The sequence below is a fragment of the Chionomys nivalis genome, chromosome 12 (assembly GCF_950005125.1).
Source record: "Chionomys nivalis chromosome 12, mChiNiv1.1, whole genome shotgun sequence".
NCBI lineage: Eukaryota > Metazoa > Chordata > Mammalia > Rodentia > Cricetidae > Chionomys > Chionomys nivalis.
In genome coordinates this window covers 67241673-67263583 of record NC_080097.1, presented here as the reverse complement: position 1 = coordinate 67263583, position 21911 = coordinate 67241673, and the positions used below count along the sequence as shown (strand labels likewise).

The 21911-nt window shown below is 39.8% G+C and overlaps 2 protein-coding genes across 6 annotated transcripts in view; one reads left to right on the top strand and one right to left on the bottom strand.

Moving 5' to 3' along the window:
* Txndc16 (thioredoxin domain containing 16) overlaps nucleotides 1-2810 on the bottom strand; it is a 73954-nt gene extending 71144 nt beyond the window's left edge. For 2 of the 4 annotated variants that reach the window (XM_057785992.1, XM_057785994.1), the window contains exons 1-2: nucleotides 1820-1920; nucleotides 1453-1503 (exon numbers count right to left, since the gene is read on the bottom strand). The gene's annotated coding sequence lies outside the window, so the exon portion shown is untranslated. Of the gene's footprint in view, nucleotides 1-1452; nucleotides 1504-1676; nucleotides 1732-1819; nucleotides 1921-2684 lie in introns of those variants that run through there. The other 2 variants (XM_057785993.1, XM_057785995.1) reach the window with 2 other exon arrangements.
* The window catches only part of Gpr137c (G protein-coupled receptor 137C), a 74328-nt gene continuing 54865 nt past the window's right edge, over nucleotides 2449-21911 (top strand). For both annotated transcript variants that reach the window (XM_057785998.1, XM_057785996.1), the window contains exon 1: nucleotides 2449-2933. In XM_057785998.1, the coding sequence (XP_057641981.1) occupies nucleotides 2508-2933 (426 nt within the window). In that variant the 5' untranslated portion in view covers nucleotides 2449-2507. The remainder of the gene's footprint in view (nucleotides 2934-21911) is intronic.

The following is a 21911-nucleotide window of genomic DNA, read 5'->3' as shown; positions in this document are numbered from 1 at the left end:
AGATCAAGCAGAGCTCAAAACTGGTCTGGGCCTCACAAAAGGTTTATCAGACACTGCCAATCAAAAACTGAGCTTTATCAAGTTGATAAAGCTGTGGCTACAGTAATCTGGAGACGACAGTAACTAATGGATCGACAATGAGTGTGTACCAAGATTCCTGCAGCTAATCAGCTTACTTCAAGCACCGAGAGAAGGGGCTTGAAAACAGGATATGCACACTGAATAGGAGCTGTTGGTTGTATCTGACAAGGTATGCAAGCACCAGCAAAGGCAGGCAATCACAAACATAAACCCTAAGTTAGACCCACCCTGTTCCATGCTCAAAGAAGCATACTGATCAAATCACTCAGCCTCAAAAAGAAGTCACATGCTCCAAAGACAGTTGAGATGTGGCTCAGATAATAAGACAGCTTTTATCTCTCACACATGACGAAGCCAGAGGCCGTGGAGAACTGCACTCTCGGGCACACAGAATGAGAACTGCTTGCTGCTGGTCTGTACTGATTAAGTACTGCGTAGTCAAGTTCTCTAAAGAAACTGCATCTCTGTAAAGCCCCTGCAGCATGCTTGCGTAGAACACCAGGAAAGAGGGAGCATCATAAAACAAGACCCAAAATCCTCTTGCACTACCTCTTGCCCCTTGCAATCACCGCGTACAATCCCCCTTTGTGTCTGGCTTAACATCTTTAAGGTCCGGAATGTAGATAGCCTCCACCAACCCTAAAACTAATGAGCAAAGAAAGCATCTAAATGCTACAGATTCCCCTGCCTCGTTATAGTTCACCTGATGAGCCACTGAATAAACCCTCTGACTTTTATGAGTTTCTTTTCATTTTATCATTATAGTGCATGCATGTGCATGGTTATATACAGATGGATGGTAACACCATCCGCTGCCTGGCCCAGAATGAGGAGAACAATACAGACCTTAAACCCCCCAGAACATGCCCTTGGTGTGTGGAGGATGGGGAAGCAACACTCTTCTTAAACAGAGCATGGGGAAAGGGTTATTTAGGAGAGGCTGGATTTTGGATGCTCTAGTAAATATTCTGCCTGCAAGAACACTCAATCTGTGATGAGATATCCACTCTGAGAATGCAGGATTCCCTCTTAATCTTGCATCACTCTGACTGATTTGTTACCAAGTAACAACAAAAAAGGTAACAAATTTCCTGTAGTGACCCACTATACAGTTGTTTCTCACCTTTCTAATGCTTATTTTTGTGCCTCTTCGTCTCAAACGAAGATAGCACCATCCGCTCCTACACACAATTCCATCCTGGACAATCACCAAACTGTTACTGCTCTCCCCCTTCCCGCCCTAAATTTTATGCCAAGGACATCTTTCCAAAGATCTTTTCAAAGAATCGCCTTTCCCTTGAAGAAGGCCTTAACATTCACCTCTTCCCAGTACCACCCATGCAAAGGACCGTTTCCCAAGAGAATACTTACAGTTTCCGCTCGCACTTTACTTCATTCGATGTCCTCGACTCGTGTTCCTTCCTACTCGCGCAGAAAAGGGAAATAAAAATAATGATAATGGATAAAGCAAAACCAGGATCCTTCGGCGCCCCATAAAGAGGTGTGCTAGCTCGGAAGCCGGAGCTCCGCAAGCAGCCTGCTGCGGACGTGCATGCAATCCTGCAGGCAGGCTCTCTAGGCCCGCTGCCACCCACCTGCCGGAGACCAGCGCGCAGGACCTCACGGCAATGAGCTGAACCGTCTCCGAGGACAGCACTTCCCGCCACCCGGGAGGAGGCGGAGCCAGAGGCGGGGCAGCGGCTGATTCCCAAAGCAGCCCGCAAACGACAACGCCTACCTGAGAGAGCTCGCCGCCCACGGCCTCCTCCGCAAAATCGGTCTTCAGGGCAAAAACCAAAAAAAAAGAAAAAAAGAAAAAGAAAAGAAAAGGAAAAAAAAAGGAACCCGAGGCTCCGCCTTCTCCTCGTGCTCCTTACGTAAGAGATCCTCCAACTAATGGAAGGCCTACGGGGCGGGGCGAGAGCAAGCCTAGGTGACAGCATCTGGAATCCTCCCTCGGGCGCGAGCAGGTCTTACAGTTGCTGAGCCAATCAGCAGCGTGTGTGGGGAGCGGGGCGGGGAAAAAGAGGGGGAGGACATCAGAAGCCCAATCAGGTGGCGGCATCCTGGAGTGACGGGCTCCGAGGCCCGTGGTCCTCCGAGCGCGGCACCCAGAGGGCGTGTCCACCCGGGCCAATCGCCGGCAGCCCACAGTGCGGAGCGAGCGCCTCAAATGCTCGGCTCGCTCAGCTGATTGTCTCCAGCCGAGAGTTGTTTTCTGCTGCTGCGGAGTCGAGCGGCGGCGGGAGAAGCCGAGGCCCCCGGGGGGAGGGGGAGGCGAGCCCGAGGGCAGCGGCGGCCACCGCGCGGGGCTGCGAGTCCTGTCACGGTGCTGCCCAGGGGCCGCAGGCTGGGGCGGGCGGGAGGTCCGGGGGAGTTTGGGCCGCTTCCTTCCCGCGCTCCCTCGCCGCTGCTCGCGTCCCCTCATGAGGGTGTCAGTGCCGGGGCCGGCGCCAGCCGCGGTCCCCACGGCTGGCCGCGAACCCTCGACGCCCGGCGGGGGCGCCGTCGCGGCCTCGGGTGCCGCGGTGCCAGGCTCGGTGCAGCTGGCGCTGAGCGTGCTGCACGCGCTGCTTTATGCAGCGCTCTTCGCCTTTGCCTACCTGCAGCTGTGGCGGCTGCTCCTGTACCGCGAGCGGCGGCTCAGTTACCAGAGCCTCTGCCTCTTCCTCTGTCTCGCGTGGGCAGCGCTCAGGACCACGCTCTTCTCGGCCGCCTTCTCCCTCAGCGGCTCGCTGCCCGTGCTGCGGCCGCCCTCTCGCCTACACTTCTTCCCGCACTGGCTGCTCTACTGCTTCCCCTCCTGCCTCCAGTTCTCCACGCTCTGTCTCCTCAACCTCTACCTGGCAGAGGTAAGGCGGGAGGACCGGCGTGCGGGGGAGCGGGGCCGCCGGGATCCCCTCCCGCCGAGACCGTCGGGGGGCGGGGGAGGGGCTGGGGGAGGTGGCCGGAGAGCAGCCTGGGGACACTGAGGCACTCCGGTCTTTTCCCTCTCCCTCAACTTAAGCCGCGGATGGACTCGGTGCCTGAGAGGGTTGGAGAAGTGTGAGAGAGAGTATTGCGTGCCCCGACAACTTAAGACTGTGGGACACCCTTTGTTCAGTGTTCCAGACCTCCACGGTAAGGCGTCGGTAGCGACCACAGAGCGGCATCGTAAGAAGTCACAGCTCCGGTGGCTCTGCTGGGGCTGGACCGGGTTGAGGGAGGTTGGATGCTGAGGTAGCGGCAGCTCTGCCGAAGCTGGACCGCTGCCAGCCATTACGTCACCAGGCAGAGCTGTTCCTCCGCTATTGTTGCTGCGTTCCTTTTATTAGAGGCTTATACCCCCCCCCCACACACACACACACATATCCTTAACTATGACTCTATGCACCTTACACAAATTCTGATCGATCGCTACCCCGGCGGGGTGAACGATCAATAACCAATGCTGCGGGACAGTCGAAGGACCTCCGTAAAGCCCTTAGTGTCTGTCCCAGTTGCTGCTGGCTTTGGCGATTCTGCCGGTCTCTTACAGCATAGCCGTTTGGTGGGGAAAGAATTAGAAGAAACAAGCGTAACCTATGCCTGTTGCAGGAACAAACCACGGAACTGGTTTTTGTTTTGTTTTTGTTTTTCAACAACTTGCTTAATAGCTGGAGTCTAATCACACCCCCTTTCTCTTTTTATGGGGAATTGCTGTTGGATTGCATTGTTCTGCAGCGCTTAAGTATTTGACCCATTTCAAGACAGGTTTGGGGTGTAAGGTTGTCTATCATGTATATCAATGGTATTTAAGCCTTAGTATTTTCAGGCTTAACCCCCAAAAGTCTTCCTTTCCCTCAAAATAAAAGCTTAGGAGGGGAGGGAAAAGGTGACATCATACGCTTAATACTGACTAATATAGAACAGTATTGGTCTATGCAGCTAATCCTCTCAAAGGCTTTTGGAGGTGATAACAGTTCCAAGGAAAAGTTTTTTCAAAGGCACTTTTGAATCAGATTAAGTATTTATATTTTCAAGATAAACCAATTTTTTTCTCCCTTAATAGGGAAACAATGCACCATTTTAAAATCACAATTATAATTTCAGCTATTCACACTGAAAACAATTGTTAAGAAAAAAACAAACTTTATTTTTATTCTCCATCCTTTGGAAGGCCACACGATACTGCAAAAACCCATACCTTAAGAAGCAAAAGTAAAATGCATATGCAATTATAAATAAAATCAACATGCTATAAGGTGTCATTATATGATGTTCTTATCCACTTACTCAAACTGTCATAACACTTTTTTTATAGATGAAATGCTACTGAGTTCTTGATACCACTTCTAATAGAACACTAATTTCCCATCATCGAAGCTTTACTTTAGCTACAGACACAGTTCGTCTACCTGAAAATGATTAGAAGTTCATTTGCTGGGAACATCAGATACCTTGTATGTCTGCCTCCCCCTCCACATACTTCGTGACTTAAATTACATATGTGATTCATTGGGCCTTTCCAAGTGGCAGACTACCCTTTCACTTGAGTTGTAACATATGACTATAAAGTACACAATCTTACACATGCAGCTAGATGAGATTTTAAATATGTATACATCCGAGTTACCAACAGCCTGAGTAAGATACCATGGATGCCTTAAGGCAATATTTCTCAGTCTGTGGGTTGAGACCACTTTGGAGTTCAAGCAACCCATCACAGGGGTCACCTAAGACCACCAGAAATCATAGATGCATACATTATGACTCATAAAAGTAGCAAAATTACAGTTATTAAGTAGCAGTGACAATAAATTTTATGATTGGGGGTCACCACAACGTAAGGAATTGTACTAAAGGGTCACAGCATGGGGAAGGTGGAGAACTCCTCCTTAAGGATTCACTTGTATCTTCTACCAGTACCTCTTGCTCAAAGGCAAACTGGCCAAAACATTACAATAGGAAAAATAGCAACTATATTTAAGCATAAAATTCTAAAAAGTATACTTCTAGAACTAAAAAATACAGAATATCTAGGTAGAATTTTCACATTTTTTAATCCCTATTATCACTAGTAAGGAAATATTAAAATCTGAAAGTCTTATTAAGTGAATTACTTGTAGCCAGACATGGTGACTCATATCTTTAATCCCAGAACTCAGGAGGCAGAGACAAGTGGATCTCTGTGAGTTCCAGCCCAGCCTGGTCTAAAAGCAAGTTCCCAGACAGGCAGGCAGTTAGACCAAAGAAACCCTGTCCAGAAAAACAACAAAGTATTACTTCTTTGTGTGATACACTTTTTGAAGAAAAAGAAAATTCTTACCCTAGAAAATAAAATTTTCAAAATATTGTACTAAAGCTTTTTGTGCTATTTGTCTTTATAATAAAACTAACAATTTTAGAACACACAATAATACTTGAATAAATTTCATCTTTTTTGAAAACCTTTAAAATATACATTTTAATCAGAATTTATTTCCCAATTCATTACCAAAAAAAAAAAAAACCCCACCTCATAGGTATTTATACTTAAAATATTATTTGAAATCAGGTATGGTGGTGGTACATGCCTATAATCCTAGCACTCAGGAGACTGAGGCAAGAAAAATGTCATGACTTTGAGACCGGCCTATACTGCACAGTTCTAAGACAATAAGGCCTGCATAACTGAAGTACTTAAAAGGTGAGTATGTTAACACACATTTGTAATCCTTGAACCTAGATGGCAGAGGCAAGAAGAGGAGGATCTCTATTTGCACATTGCAAGACCCTGCCTCAAAAAAAAAAAAAAAAGCCAGGCGGTGGTGGCGCACGCCTTTAATCCCAGCACTTGAGAGGCAGAGGCAGGCGGATCTCTGTGAGTTCGAGACCAGCCTGGTCTACAAGAGCTAGTTCCAGGACAGGCTCCAAAACCACAGAGAAACCCTGTCTCGAAAAACAAAAAAAAAAAAGAAAAAAGAAAGAAAGAAAGAAAGAAAGAAAGAAAGAAAGAAAGAAAGAAAGAAAAGAAATCAGTAAGAGTGAATTTGTTTTTCTTGTGCTTGTGCTTCTTTAGGTAGGCAATTTATGTACTCCAGGCTGGCCTTGAACTCTCCATCCTCCTGCTTCAGCCTTCCAGATGCTAGGAATTTTAGATGTGTATCACCATGTCCAGCTCTAAATCACAATTTTTAAGTAATAACTCTTAAGTAACTGGAAGTATGATTTCCATTGATCCTTCTGAATTAGTAACGTTCCTCTCAGTGAGGAGTTGTTTATTTCAGTATTTTGTTTTATTTTCAGATAGGCTTGCTAATTAGCTCAGGCTGGCCTGGAATTTGCTGTGTATCAAACTTAAAATTCTCATGCCTCAGCTTCCGAAGTGATGGAATTATGGGCATGTGCCACCCAACCTTTGAATTCTTCATACTATAGCAAAGTCATAGGGAAAGTTTGTTGCTAAAAGCAAAACTATTATTTGATTTTTATCCCAAAGTATTATATTTACTGTCTCTCATGTTAATTTAAAACATTTGATGTGCCCATTTCTGATTAATTAAAAACATTTCAACTTTTTATGGGAAAGAACCCATAGATCAGGCATGAAGATATGGCCCTTCAGTTAAGAGCACTTGCTGCTCATGCATAATTCTGTTCAGTTTCCTGCACCTACATGGTGGCTCACAACTATGTAACTTCAGTTCCAGGAGTTCCAACATACCTACACTCACATGCACAGCCCCACACACAGTTACATAGTTTTAAAATAAAACCACACATCAGTGTACATACAGAAAAAAATTGCCACTCTGAACACATTTTATGGTGAGTCTTCCAAAACACATGTTTTTAAAAGTTAAGAACTGCTTAAACTACTCTTTCATCTGAATGGAATTGAGCTAAAAGTAGTTCTTTTTGCAAAAATTGGACTTTTAATCTTCTCATAGATAACCTCCTGTAAATAGATTTTTGGAAGGAGAAAACTACAATACCTAAAAGCAGATATTGAACTTTTTCTGGCAAGATCAGCAGAGCATGACATTTACCAGATAAAATTTTGTACTCCTGTGTTTTCACTAGTGAAGATTTAAGTCTTTAACTAGGTTATCTTATGATCCTATCCTCCTTTAGGATATATAAAAAGACAACATAATAATTAACACTATGGCACATGTCAAATAAATAAGTTCTCTGTGAGGCCCAGATTGACATTTTTCCCTTCCAGTTTTTGTAATATAAACACTAGTTGCTTAATCAGTATAAAGTGCAATAAATTCTAATGCCAAAAGAGCTAAAGTATTGAATTTTCGATTTTAACTTTTACATTCATGAATGTTATTTATTGCCTCTTCAAGGTAAATGTACTATTCTAAATAGCAATGGCACTTTAAATAAAATGTAACTCAACTTCCGTGTACCCTGCTTTGTTGTATTATTTCCCACAAATGTGTTTTATCACTTAAAATGAAAACTCCTAAGGACAAGTTATTTTTATTATATTTTTGTCTCACAGCAACTAGAGCAACTGTGACTATATTACTGAATAATGATATAAAGCCCTATTTTGTTGAATATTTGAGGTAAATTATATATGGGTTGTCCGTAGTCTTTTAATTTTGTGTTTAAAAATTACACATGTTATGAAAGCATAGATTATCTGGCTTTAATAAAAGGTTAGTTATGTTTACTACTGGAAAAATATTACTAACAAAGCTACTTTAAGATATATTAACTGAAAAGCCTTCAAAATAAATGTCTCACATCACAAGTTACTTTTCAGTGGAAATGCTTTAGTTCAGTGTTTGACTTCTATCTGCAAGAAATATAAACTGCTTTTGTCTGAACCTACTCAACTGTCTTTAACCCACTAACTTGATCCTACTTTTTCTATAACTGCAAACATATATTCTAGATACATGGTATATCACGGAAGGCAGGGTCTGAGTGATTTACATTTACTGGAATTAATATTTTCAAAGCATTTTACAACATCATTACAGTGAGAACCTAATGCTCACCAAAGCAGATTATGTGGTTGCAAGTGCCCATGTAGGCCAGAAGAAAGTATTGTCTCCCCTGAACTCGAGTTTGAGGCCATTGTTAGCTACCTAATGTGGATGCTGAGACCCAACCTGGGTCCTCTGAAAGAGCAACAAGTGCTTAACTGTTGAGCCATCTCCCCAGTCCTATAAAATAAAATCTTAAAAAAAAAAAAAAAAAAAAAAAACTATACTGAGGTCTTAGCAATTACAGTATAGTAAGAAGGAAAACCAAGTTTAGTATTTAGGAAAAAAAAGTAAAATTGTTGAGGTCAAACATCCTAATGATGGGCACAGTCACAGCTGAGGTCAGAAATGTGCTCCATGGACTGGATGAAACTCCAGCTACAGTTGGTATCTGCTGGGATGGTGGTGATGGGTCACTGGAGGAGAACCATAGCTTGGGATTGAAAGTTGAATGGAATCAAGGGAGAAGGAAATAAATGTAGGCCACACTAGAAGCTTTTCTGGGGCGAAATATTCTTTTAATAAAGTAAAGTGTGTGTATGTGCGTGTGTGTGTGTGTGTGTGCACTTGTGAACATTGATTCTAACCTTATATATGTGTGCGCGCACGCTACATAATTGTCCTAGCAAGTGCCATGCTTCTTGATAGGTATAAAGCTCATCTACATTTGAGATAGTTATCTCAGTCCTTTTGTTGAAATTTTATCAACTAGTCTTTCTTTGTTAATTATGGCATAGATTAAATAATTTGGAGTAAGTTTATATGAAAGAACTTAAATGTTACAGTAGTGTGTTTAAAATTATAAATATTATTTTTATTTGCTGAAGACACAGGTTAAAATCCTCAAATAGTTTTTGAGTTTTCAAAAACTATTAGAACTATCTGAGCAGTAGTGGCGCACACCTTTAATCCCAGCACTTGGGAGGCAGAAGCAGGTTGATCTCTGAGTTCAAGACCAGCCTGGTCTATAGAGCGAGTTTCAGGACTGGCTCCAAAGCAACTGGGAAACCCCGCCTCAAAAAGAAAAATAAATAAAATTAAAATTAAAAAACTATTATAACTAATGAAAGAACTTAACACACTTACAGAATAAGACTTTTTATACTGCAAAAAAAATTGGAAACTGAAATTGAGAAACAAGCCACTTACAAAACAATAGTATTAGAAAGTAAAGTACTTAGGAATAAATGTAATGAAATGTAAGATATGCAAGACCTATATAATGAACACAATGAACATTAAGAGAAATTAGAGAAAACAAGTATATATAATTCTATAGTAGTCAGCTAACATACACAAGGCCCTAGCACTGAAAAAGCAAATGCCTATATAAATGACAGGTATACCTAGGAAGATGCAGTGGTTTTAAGATGTCACTTCTCCAGTTTGCCCTATACATGTGATGCCATCCCTATTTAAAGCTCTGTGGAAGTTCTGATAGTTATGAAATACTTTTGGATATTATATGTGAAAAATAGAGGACTCAAGTCCTTAAAGTTCTGAAAAAGAATAATAAAATTGGAAAATTATACTACCTGATTTTTAAGATTTATATGCTACAGTCATCAAGACCACGTAATACTGATTTAAAGATATATCAGTAGAGCAGAATTGAGAGTTCAAAATTAGACACACATACTTAATTAACAGAATGTTTTACAAAGATGTCAAAATTTAGTAATAGAAAATTTTGCTAAATATACACTGTGGGGAGAATGAACACTAATTCTAACATGTACCATGCTTAAAAATCTGAGTTAAATCATGGATCTAAATATAAAAGCTAAAATTTGTGGAAGGAAATCTTTATTTTAGAAAACTAAAGCTTGACCAAAACTGACAATGAAATTTTAACAAATTAAAGCCCTTTTGTTTTTACAAAACAAAGAGTGACAGAAAATATTTACAAAACTTATAGCTGGCAAAAGTATATGCATTAAGAATATATAACAAATTTTTAAAATTCTATCATTAGGAAAGACAATAAAAATTGGAAAAAGCACCTGGGTGTGGTGGCACATGTCTTTAATCTCAGCACTCAGGAGGCAGTGGCAGGTGGATCTCTGAGTTTGAGGCCAGTATGGTCTACAGAGTGAGTTCCAGGGCAGCCAGATCTGTTACACAAAGAAACCTGTCTCAGGAAAAAAATAAATAAATGGGCAAAAGGGTTCGACAAATACTTTGCAAAAAGATATGTGCAAAGCCAAGAAGCACTTGAAAAGATAATCAGGGTGATTAGTTAGGGTAATTAAAATTACAATCATTAATTACCAGCAAACATTGATTAGGAAATTAAAAGTGTAAAAGACTGGCTTTAAAAGTATACATGGGGGCTAGAGAGATGACTTAGCAGTTAAGAGCACTGGTTACACTTCAGAAGAAACTGGTTCAATTCCCATCACCCACATGGCAACTCACAACTGTCTATAACTCCGGCATCTAGGGAATGTGACACCCTCACACAGATATGCATGCAGGCAAAACACTAGTGCACATAAAAATAAGTCATTTTTAAAAATCATAGATACATATATGTGTGTGTGTGTGTGTGTGCGCGCGCGCGCTGACAGTTTAGGTGTAAGGCTTAAAACCAGTTTGGAAAACAGCTTTTAGAAAGCATAAGCCTGCCATACAATATAGCTGTTATTGTCATAAATAATTAAGAGAAGCCATATGTCCATAGAAAGCTTTACATATAAAAACTAATAACATTCAGCTTCATTTATAAGAGCTCAAAACTGAAATTAAGCCAAATATCCATCAAAAGTACTACTATAGGGGTTTGTTTTTTTTTTTAAGAAAAAACAATTTACACATCAGTGTAAAGTGATTCTCAAAGTAGGTAGGCTGAAAGAAGTCAGACTTCCCATTCCCCAATGACCTCACTTATTCTTTTTATACCAAATGTTTTTAAATGCAAAGTAATCTGTACTAACAAGTCATTTACTAGGCACTTGGGGTCTAAAGACGGGAACATGCATAACATACAACAAAGAGTCTGCTTGAGCAGTTACAGGAACATTCAGTATTTGTAGATCGTTTCTTAGTTTGTATGCATCTTTTAAAACTCAGAATTTGCCCATAGTGGTGGCACACACTTTTAATCCCAGCATTCAGAGACAAAGGCAGGCAGCTCTCTGAGTTCAAGACCAACCTGATCTACAGAGTGAGTTCCAGGACAGCCTGGGCTACACAGAGAAACCCTGTCTCAGGAGAAAAAAAAAAAACTAAGAATTCTATACAGTGATGATGTATGTTATTTTACGTTAATAATGCCTCAGATGGATTGATCTCTTCCCCAATGAACAGGATTCTGTTTACTCCAAGGATAAAAACTAAAGTGGTAAGTGGGAAGCATAACTCCACATTTATTAAAGTTACTTAGGTAAATTATTCAGTTACTCTGTGCCTTCCACTTTGCTTATAAAAATTAGAGCAGTAGGGGCTGGAGAGATGGCTCAGTAGTTAAGAGCATTGCCTGCTCTTCCAAAGGTCCTGAGTTCAATTCCCGGCAACCACATGGTGGCTCACAACCATCTGTAATGAGGTCTGGTGCCCTCTTCTGACCTGCACACATACAGACAGAATATTGTATACATAATAAATAAATATTTTAAAAAAATTAGAGCAATAGTAATACCTGCTTATAGGATTATTATGAGAAGTAGATGAAATATGGATATTTAGAATGGTACATGGCATATAATGTTTGTCATTAGCTATTACTAAATTTTGAAGAAGTTGTATTGTCTCACCACAAAGACATTACAGTAGAATTCTGTCACAAAAGTATTTGTAAGGGCTGAGAGTGTGACTCTAGTATAGCATTTGCCCTAGCATGTGTGGGGCCCTAGATTAAATGTCCAGCATGGAAAAAAAAAAAACATAGAAAATTAAATTGTTGTGTAAAACTAGATTTGAATCTTTATATTAGGCAAAAAAAAAGAAAAATCTAAAGTTTAACAAAATTAACATTCACTTTTAAAAGAGCATAATAAATTCAAAGGAAGGAAGTAAATATAGAAAATAATAAACAATAAAGAGGCTTAACAAGCATAAAAGCATTTCTGTACTTTTATCCTTTTGGGTTTGTTTTGATATGCATTTGATCATTTTGTTTTGGAGACAAGACCTTTCCACATAGTACAGGTTGTCTAAATACTTGAGCCTATTTCCCCTCTTTCCCAAGTGATAGTATTTACATTCATGGTATAATGTCACAGAAAAAAAAGATTTATATCTACTTCTGATTCACCTAAACTGCACCTCTGAGCCCTGACTTTCTAGATTTTACACATATTTGACATCATCATACCTAAATGTTGACCAAGGTTTCTGTCCTACCCGGTCCCACAGCCTTTCAGTCCCAAAGAAAAACACAGAGGTCTACATTAATCATAAACTGGTTGGCCTATTAGCCCAGGCTTCTTATTAACTCTTATATCCTACCCATAATTCTTGTCTGTGTCAGCCACATGGCTTGGTACCTTTTATCAGCAAAGCATTCTCATCTTGCTTCCTCTGTGTCTGGAAGACAACTGCAGACTGACTCTTTCCTCTTCCCAGAATTTTCCTGTTCTTGTCGTTCTGCCTCTATTTCCTGCCTGATCACTGCACCTCTATTTCCTGCCTGGCTACTGGCCAATCAGTGTTTTATTAAAACAATACAATAAGTGACAGGGTAAAAGGCCATTGTCCCACAGCACCTAAAGTATCCAGATTCAACACGTCTTTGCTTTTCTGTTCCCACCCTACACCTATGTCCTCCAAAACCTAGTTCTCCGCTTTCATTCTGCATTTCATTGGTTCCCACTGCTCTTCAATTGTGACTGAAAAACTGTAAGTGGGCTGCGAGATGGCTCAAAGGTGAAGAGCACTGACTGCTCTTCCAGAGGTTCTGAGTTCAATTCCCAGCACCCACATGGCAGCTCACAACTGGAACTCCAGTTCCAGGGAATCCAACACCCTCATACAGACATAAATGCAGGCAAAACACCAATGCACATAAAATAAAAATAAATAAATCATAGTGGGGAATGGGGTGAAGCACTAAAAAAAACTATAATACTTGCTACTGCCTTTTCATGCATACTTAGCATTCACTCTGTCACCAAACCCTAACCTCTTCAGCCCATCCCCCATCACAATACCTGGTTTAAGCCACTACCACCTGCTGTATAATCGATGGATTATACATCATAGCTAGCCACTGAACTACTTGGTTTGTATCCTCTGCTACACCTACACCCACTTGCAGGTTCAGTCTCTGCACTACTGGTAGTGTTATCCTTCTCCAACAGAAATCTAATTTTCCAAGTTTTCCCCCTAGAATCTTTTATTGGTTCTAGTCACTCTTTAGGACAAAGACAAATTTGTACACACTATAAAGCATTTCATCTTATGGAATATTCCTTGTCCCTCATCACTCCAGCCACGACATATCCTTTCTTTTAGTCCTTTGTACTTGCTAATTCCCTCTTCTAATAGAGTTTCCCCCATGGTTTCTGACAGCTAGGGTCTTCTTCCTTCTTTCAGTCACCCTTCTCACTTCCTGTGTAACACTTCCGAGAAGTCCACACACAGCTACTCCAGTAGATCCCCCATGTATATGTACATGTATAATTTTATAGTAGAATGATGTCAGTTCCTCCCCCTCCCTCTCCTTTCTCTTCCCTCTATATTTAGGAAACTCAGGTGTTAAGAAAGGCTTCAGTGGTAATGGTGAATCGAAGACTTCAGGTCTTAAGAAGATAGCCACATTAACAGTTCCCATTGTGAGACAATATTAGAAAATAATGTGACTTTAAGGGAAAAGAGAAATTTGTATTTCTTTTTACATGTATTCATTGTGTATGTGTGTACTCAAATGCATGCATGCATGAGCATGCTGCGAAACTTGTAGAAGTCAGAAAACAACTTTCAGTAGTGAGTTCTCTCCTCCACCTCGTTGGTTCCAGGGATAGAATTCAGGTTAACAGGACCATACCCCGAACCCAGAAATGTGTATTTCTTAAAATAGGAAATCTGATAACTCCAGGACTTGGGAAGTGGGTGCACCCAGAAGAGCAGGAGTTCAGGGTGAGCCTCAGCTTACTAGTGAGTTTCAGGATAGTTTGGACTACATGACACTGTCTCAAAAATTAAATCTATAAATAGGAAATGTACTTGTAATAATGAAGAGAGTCAGATACATGAAGAAATTGTCAATAATACTAGATAAGGCAAGCAAAACATTTGTGTGGGTCATTCCCAATACATGTGACTGCTAAATGTTATTCCTTTTTCCCTTCTGTTTCCGTGTTGCCTTTCTTTTTTTTTTTTTTTTTTTTTTTTTTTTGGTTTTTCGAGACGGTTTCTCTGTGGTTTTGGAGCCTGTCCTGGAACTAGCTCTTTTAGACCAGGCTGGTCTCGAACTCACAGAGATCCGCCTGCCTCTGCCTCCCAAGTGCTGGGATTAAAGGCGTGCGCCACCACCGCCCGGCTCCGTGTTGCCTTTCTTAAAGTACTAAAACGACCAAATAAAGTACTAAAACAAACCAAATATAATTTTCATGTAACAAACTGTGTTAGTTCTGTTTCCTATTACTGTGATAAAATTAAAAATCTGGGCAGTAGTGGCACACACTTTTAATCCCAGTACTCAGGAGGCAGAGGCAGGTGACTCTCTTTGAGTTCGAGGCCAGCCTGGTCTACAGAGTGAGTTCCAGGTCAGCCAAGGCTACAGAGAAAACCTTGTTTTCAGAGTGGGGAGGTGGATTCTGACAAAGACAATTGAGTTGAGGAATGGTTTATTTTAGTTCCCAGTTACAGGCCATTCTGTCACAGCAAGAAGTCACAACAGTGGGAGTTTGAGGGAGTTGGTTAAATCTTACCAGGAACAGAGAGTAACGAATGTGTGCGTGCTTCTAGTGCTCAGCCCACTCTCTTTGTTCAGTTCAAGGCCAAACTGATTCAAGGGTGCCATCACCTTCAGGGTGGGTCTTTCCATCTCCATCAACCCAGTTAAGATCGTGGACCAACCTAATACAGACAGTTCTTCACTGAGACTCCCCTCCCAGGTGATCCTAGATTGTGCGAAGCTGGCAATGAAAACCAAACATAACACAAAACCTTAATTACATCTAATACTCATCAGTGTTTCAGGTGGAACCTGAGCAATATGTTCATTTCACCTCAAGTCTGAAGATGTAAAGGAAGTATCGTAGAACACAGGACGTACCCTAAACATCTGCCTCCTACTGTACTGTGGGTTATCCACTGCCAGTTACTAGTTTACATTTATTTGAAGAAAATGTTGTACATCTTTGATCTGCTTTCTTGATGAGATTTGGTTGGATATTTTAACTCTGTATGTCCTTTGGTTGGTCTTTTATTTGGTTGTTTTAATTTTATTTTTATTTGGTTTGGTTTTCTTGTTTGTTTGTTTGTTTGTTTGTTTGTTTGTTTGTTTGTTTGTAGACAGGTTCTCTTTGTGAAGCCCTAACTGTTCTGGAACTCATGTAGACCAGATTAGCCTCAAACTCAAGAGAGATCTGCCTACCTCTGCCTTCCAAGTGCTGGGATGAAAGGGATGCACCACCACACCCAGCGATGTTCCTACAATTCAACTGAATTATTGCTGCCACTTTGTCAGCATATTAACCGCACTGTATGATTTATTTTTCCAGATGTCAGTCCCTCAGAGGTAAAAATACTTAAGTAATACTACTGTCTTTAAGTTTTGTGCTATTTTCTCTGCTACTATGTAGGACTTCCCGATTGCTGATTCAGTCATTTGGACTGCTTTGAGATGATGTAATGTATTTAACAGAATATGAATTTTTCTCCTTTGCAGCTTCATATTAAATTTTTTGGTTGGTCAGGTGCTCCCTCACTTTCTTTCATTTTGTGAAGCTTCTTATAGAACAGAAAGTTCAAGACTTATCTAACTGATATTTTTGACAAATCTGTTCTGAAAGGACATTTAATAGCAGAACTGTTAGAATAACTTAAGCCTGAGTAGATACATATACTTAGCAGCAGCAAGAAGGAAAGGAGAAGTTTTGTAACAACCTACTGGGGGTATTGCAAGTACTCCCTTTGGATGAGAAGCAGTCTAGAATCAATTGTGACTAAGGAACCTACTGTGAATGTTGTGGGTTTTTCAGGGTTGTAAACTAAAAGTTGTTAGAATCCAGTTGGAACATCAAATATGGAGGGGCCGTGTAGTTAAGGATTGGAGCTCTGCCATGTGTGGGGTGGTGCATGCCTTTAATTCCAGCACTCAGGAGGCAGAAGCAGGAGGATCACTGTGAGTGGCCATCGTGTTCTACATAGCAAGACCCTGTCTCAAAACCAAACCAAAAAAAACAAATTTGAACAGTATATCTTAATCCTGAGACTCTTGCTAACTGACCTTGAGAGGCTTACCTAACTTCCACGCCTCAGTATTTCCTCCATGTTTAAAATGGAGCTACTTGTGTCTATCTCAGAGATATAAAGATTAAACAAAATACTATATTAAAATACTTAAAGCAGTAAATACCAGAACACAGTGAAGTACAAATGTTATCTATCGATATTTTAGAGAGGGGAAAAAGGGACTGAGGAAGAGAGCACCCCTAAGATTAGGATTTCCTTCAATGAACTTTGGACAGCATCATATTTCCTAATCTATGATAATGTATGTTGCACCATTGTTTCCTTTCTGTATGATGAATATGGGTTTGTAGATATTGACCCCAATTTTAGATGATGAACTGAGGTAATAGGTTTACAGTGAACCACAGTAGAAAGGAAAAGAGTTGGAAGTCGGGTCTTGTGGCTACACTAATGATTTTTCTATGGTATTAGCAGGTTTTAACTACTGTTAGTGAGTACTGATATTACATCCAAACTGTATTGCCTTTAAGAAACCAAAAGGAGAGCCAGAAAGATGGCTCACCAGGTAAAGGCACATGCTCCTAAGCCTGGTGACCTGAGTTCAGTCCCCAGAGATTACATGATTAAAGGAGACAACTGATTTCCACAAGTTGTCCTCTGATGTCCGTAGCATGTTGAATTGTGTGTCTGTGTGTGTCTGGCTGGCTGCCTGCCTGCCTATCTGACTGTCTCTCTGTACATACACACAAATGCAAAATGTAACAAAAAAAAAGTCAAGAAGAAAGATAAGTGAACAGCATTCCCCATATTCCTCTCTTTCCAGAAGTCCCTCTTTCTCTGGTATATGCTGTCTCTTTTCCCTGACCATTTCACTGAAACTTATATTCTTCAGTGTATTTGTCTTGTATTTGCAGTATACCATCTTCTTGACTTCAAGGCATGAAGGATATTATGAAAAGGCACTACAGTACACTGTGGGAGTTTTTGCCACTGGAAAATTTATTAAAGGACAGAAGAGTTTCAGATTCTATTGAAACCCGTCTTCTAAAAAAGCATAAATCTTCACTCTTTGTTCAGAAATAAGCTCTGCATATTCCTTAAATATAAGACATTGACATCTTCAGCAAACTTTGCATGGCAATAGTCTGTGGTAACCAATTAAATTGGGTTTTGTTTGTTTTTGGAGAGCTCACAAATTTTCTTCTTGTCCATAAACTTATACTTTACTTCTGAAAATTTTAGCCATTGCTCTTCGAGGGCATAAAGAGTGTGTAAAACACAGTGTTTACAGATCATTGTACTTTATTAAACAGATTTCTGACTACTTGGGCATATTGGTTCTATAAATCTTTAACAGCTGTTAACCAATTGCTTTCACTGTTAACATTAATGAAGCAGTATTTGTCACCCTGAAAACTTGTTAACTGGGGAGTCAACTTTGCTTTTTTTCTCCTCTTCTTTCCCTCTGTTCTGTTTTTCTGGAATCTTGGATTTAAATCTTTTACATCCGCTGGGCAGTGGTGGCACACGCCTTTAATTGCAGCACTCGGGAGGCAGAGGCAGGTGAATCTCTGTGGATTCAAGTCCTAAAGAGTGAGTTCCAGGACAGGTTCCAAAGCTACAGAGAAACCCTGACTCAAAAAACTGAGCATAAATGAATGAACAAACAAACAAATATTTTACAGCCTATATCGAGCTATTTCTTATATCTCCTTATCTATTTTTCCAAATGCCTTCAACACACACACTTTTGGGGAGAGATTTGCTTCACTTCCAGCCCTTCCCTTGACTTTGTCATTCTTCCAGGGTAACTTAATTTCCATGAGTTCATTTTTTTTGAAGTTCTTTATTAATAGCATTTTGGGTTCTGTAAATGCATTCTTTTTAAATTTACTTTTATGTTTATATGCATGAATATTTTGCCTGCAGGTAAGTCTGTGTGAGAGTGTCAGATGTTGGAATTGCAGTTAGTCATGTGAGTGCTGGGAATTGAACCCCAATCCTCTCTAGAAGAGCAAGTCAGTTCTCCTAACCACTGAGCCATCTCTACAGCACCATAAGAGCATTCTAATCTATCTGAATATAATGATCCTTTTTGTTTACTTGATTTCTACTTCATTTTCTTTTTCTCTTTGTTTTGATCTCACTCTTTTATTAGAGACTCTGAGGTTAAAGTTACATTTGGCTTGCTTTTCATAATAAGAAATAACTGAGCATGCAGGTGAGGAATGTATACTTTGAGCTATGTTTGAGGGAGATCTGGGTGAGCCACTTCTTAGGGGTCTCTGATATAGAGGCATAGAACCTTTCCTCTTGGGTTGATCAGATTCCTCATGGAAGATATATTGTAATAATTCAGAGTATCAGAAGTTCACTCCAGCATTTTGAGAACAGACTAAGGCAAGAAATGTAGAGTAGGGGAGAATACTTAAGTCTTGTGTACACCCTCACTCTCCCTGGTTTTAGTGTGGTCCCAAACTGTCTTTTGCCAACTTCTTCATAGAATAAATGTACGGGTATCTAAGAAGGGGTGTTTCCCCAAGGAACTAGAGGTGAGAGATTTGTTAATTCAACTCTCAAACCAGTATTATTTACTATTTAGTATTATTTATTACTTTATTGTAACACTTTAGTTTGATTATATAAAATCATTTTAAACAACTTTAAAGTAAACCAAAATAGAGAAAAGAAACTTTAAGAACACAGTTATTAGGATACTAGATTCCTAAGAGAGATGCATGAAGATATTATACCCTAGAATCAAGAACATAAGCTACAAAGAAAAATACTTAGAAGACAGAAGTTCTTTAAAAATTAAGTATATGATTGACATTGAAAAGGAGGAAGTGTTCAATTTGCAGCTGAAGTAGCTGAAACCTCATAATCCCTATGTAGTCAACAGCATTGGTAAGTTTGGGAATGATGTACCATTCTGCACAGGAGCATGAGCAGCTGAGATGGAGATTGTAGAAAACCGCATCTGTGAGAGTAATCTGCATAGATATGTATGCCTAGGTGGTCACCATGGAGAAGAGATTATATTTATCTTGATTCATTTCAGCATGAATTCTAAATTTTATACAGTTATATTCTGTGGTAAAGTTTTTATTTCAATTCAAACAAGAAAATTCTACAGAAAAGTGCTTGTTCTGTAAGTATTTATTTCATCACTTACCCACTTCAAAGCAACAAGTCCTTCATGCCATGCAAATAAATAGTATACACCTCCAAGGTAAACCTTAGGCCATCAGTGTGAGGAAACAGACTGCCATGAACTAGTTTAAACAAGTTTTTGAATAACAAAAAATTACCCCACCATTCTACAGACTGAAAGGTCCATGGTTCTGGCAGACTCACTGTCCAGTGAGGGCCCACTTTGTAGCATAGATAGTGGTTTCCCACCAAAACCTCCTGTGATAAAACACTATAGGAGTCTCTTCACTCTCTCTGAAGTTTCTTTTATAAGAATACTGTGGCAATTTAGATGTAATTGTCCCCCAGGAGCACATAGGGAATGGCATTATGGGGAAGTGTTGAAGTAGGCTTGGCCTTGTTGGAGGAAGAGTGGCCTATGGAGGCTGGCTTTGAGGTCTTATATATACTCAAGCCACACCAAATTTCTCAGACCACTTCCTTTTCCCTGCAAGTCAACATGTAGAACTCTCAGCTACTTCTCCAGCACGATGTCTGCCTGCACACCATGTCATACCATGATAATGAACTAAACCTCTGAAAATGTTAGCCACCTCCATTAAATGTTTTCCTTTATAAGTTTCTACAGTTGTGATGGCTCTTCACAGCAATAGAAACCCTAAGGCAAATACTAAGTACTCACTTATGAGGACTCCATTGGTTCCATGATCTAAGCATACCCTAAATGGCCTTCTAATACCTTCACACTGATGATTAGTATTGTAACGTAAACATGGGAAGACCATAGCACCATCTTCAAATTTTGGGTAGTAACAGTAGACTTACATAGGATAAAATTCACATGTAAAATATATTTCTACACTCACCTCCCCTTTGAGAAACAAAATTAGAATTCATAATCTAAATTTTAAGATAGAAAAAGATTTCAGATTGCTTATTTATGATCTTTATAAGATTAAGTACATAGTGACATTATTTTCAATCTTCATTAATCCATCTCCTACATCGGCACTTTCTCTCATTGCTACTGAGTACATAAGGACTTCACAGACGCATAAGATGTGCTTTGGGCATACCCCTTATACCTGCTTACCTTTCACTTTCTCCCCATTCCTTTTGTGGGTCTCTCTTCACCAGTAGTTCTCTTCTACTTTCATGTCATACACACACACACACACACACACACACACGCTAAATAATACTTTCTCAATTAGAGATGGTAGTGTGTATGTCATAAAAGTGGGCTATATGATGAAAACCACTTAATGTTCATCAACCTTCATGAATAAACCCTTATATAAATGGCCTATTTTATTTTTCTAATATTTGGCAAGAAACGGTCCATCTGACATGAACTAAACTAACATTATTTACTATTCTAATCTTGAAATAATCTGCAAAAACGTGTTTATTATGTTTTATGAGTTAACTATCTTAACAAATTGTATGTCATTGGTAAGCTTGTTTCTTGAAAATAACTAACTTTATTGTCACTCAGGATTATATCCTGTTAGATGTAGTTGTAAAGTACTTGGAGTCTGTTGATATTAATACCATATTGTCGTTTTTAATATTCCTACAGTAAAGGTATGATTTAAATACCTGATTAAATATCGAAATACATTCTGAAAGTTCAGGTTGTAACTAACCTTTTAATTCTGTTTTTATCGAGCTCAGATTCATCTTACACCCATTATTTCATGACCTGTAATATGAATCACCCTTTTAAACCAGTTCCTGTTTTCCTCTTGATAAGATCTTTTTAATAGCCTGTTCTGAAATGTGGCTATTCCCAGATGGCACTTTATGGCATGGCTTTTGTAGAAGGAAGACAGAAGTCTCCCAATACTCTTTTCTGCAGTTATGCCATCATCTCTGAAATCTATGCCATCTGATTAGATCATACTTGGGTATAATGATAGCCTGTACCTCCTTGGGTGAATCAGCGCTTTTGTCTTGCTTGTCTCCTTTGCTAGAGGACCATTTTCAAAGCCCATGTTGTTTAGTCCACCAAAAGCTTCAGTCCCAGAATTTTTCTCTTACTATTTAAGCTACCTTGAGACAGTTCTTTACAACAGAGCTGTTCTTTCTGACTAGTGTTCTTTTTTTCTCCAAGACTTTTTCTGTTCATTTATCTGTTTTCCACCCTCACCCTTTTGATCATTTTACACCTTCTTTCTCCATTCCATTTTATTCTTTGTCTCTTGGTATTTTGGTCTGCCAGACTAGTGCAGACATCAGAAGGAGCTCTTGCTCTAGAACAGTTTCCACAGCTTACAATTCTAAATCAATACATGAGAATTCAGTCTAGTTAAACTTGAACATTCTATAATAACATTCTTTTTTTCCTGCTAGACTATTTCAATT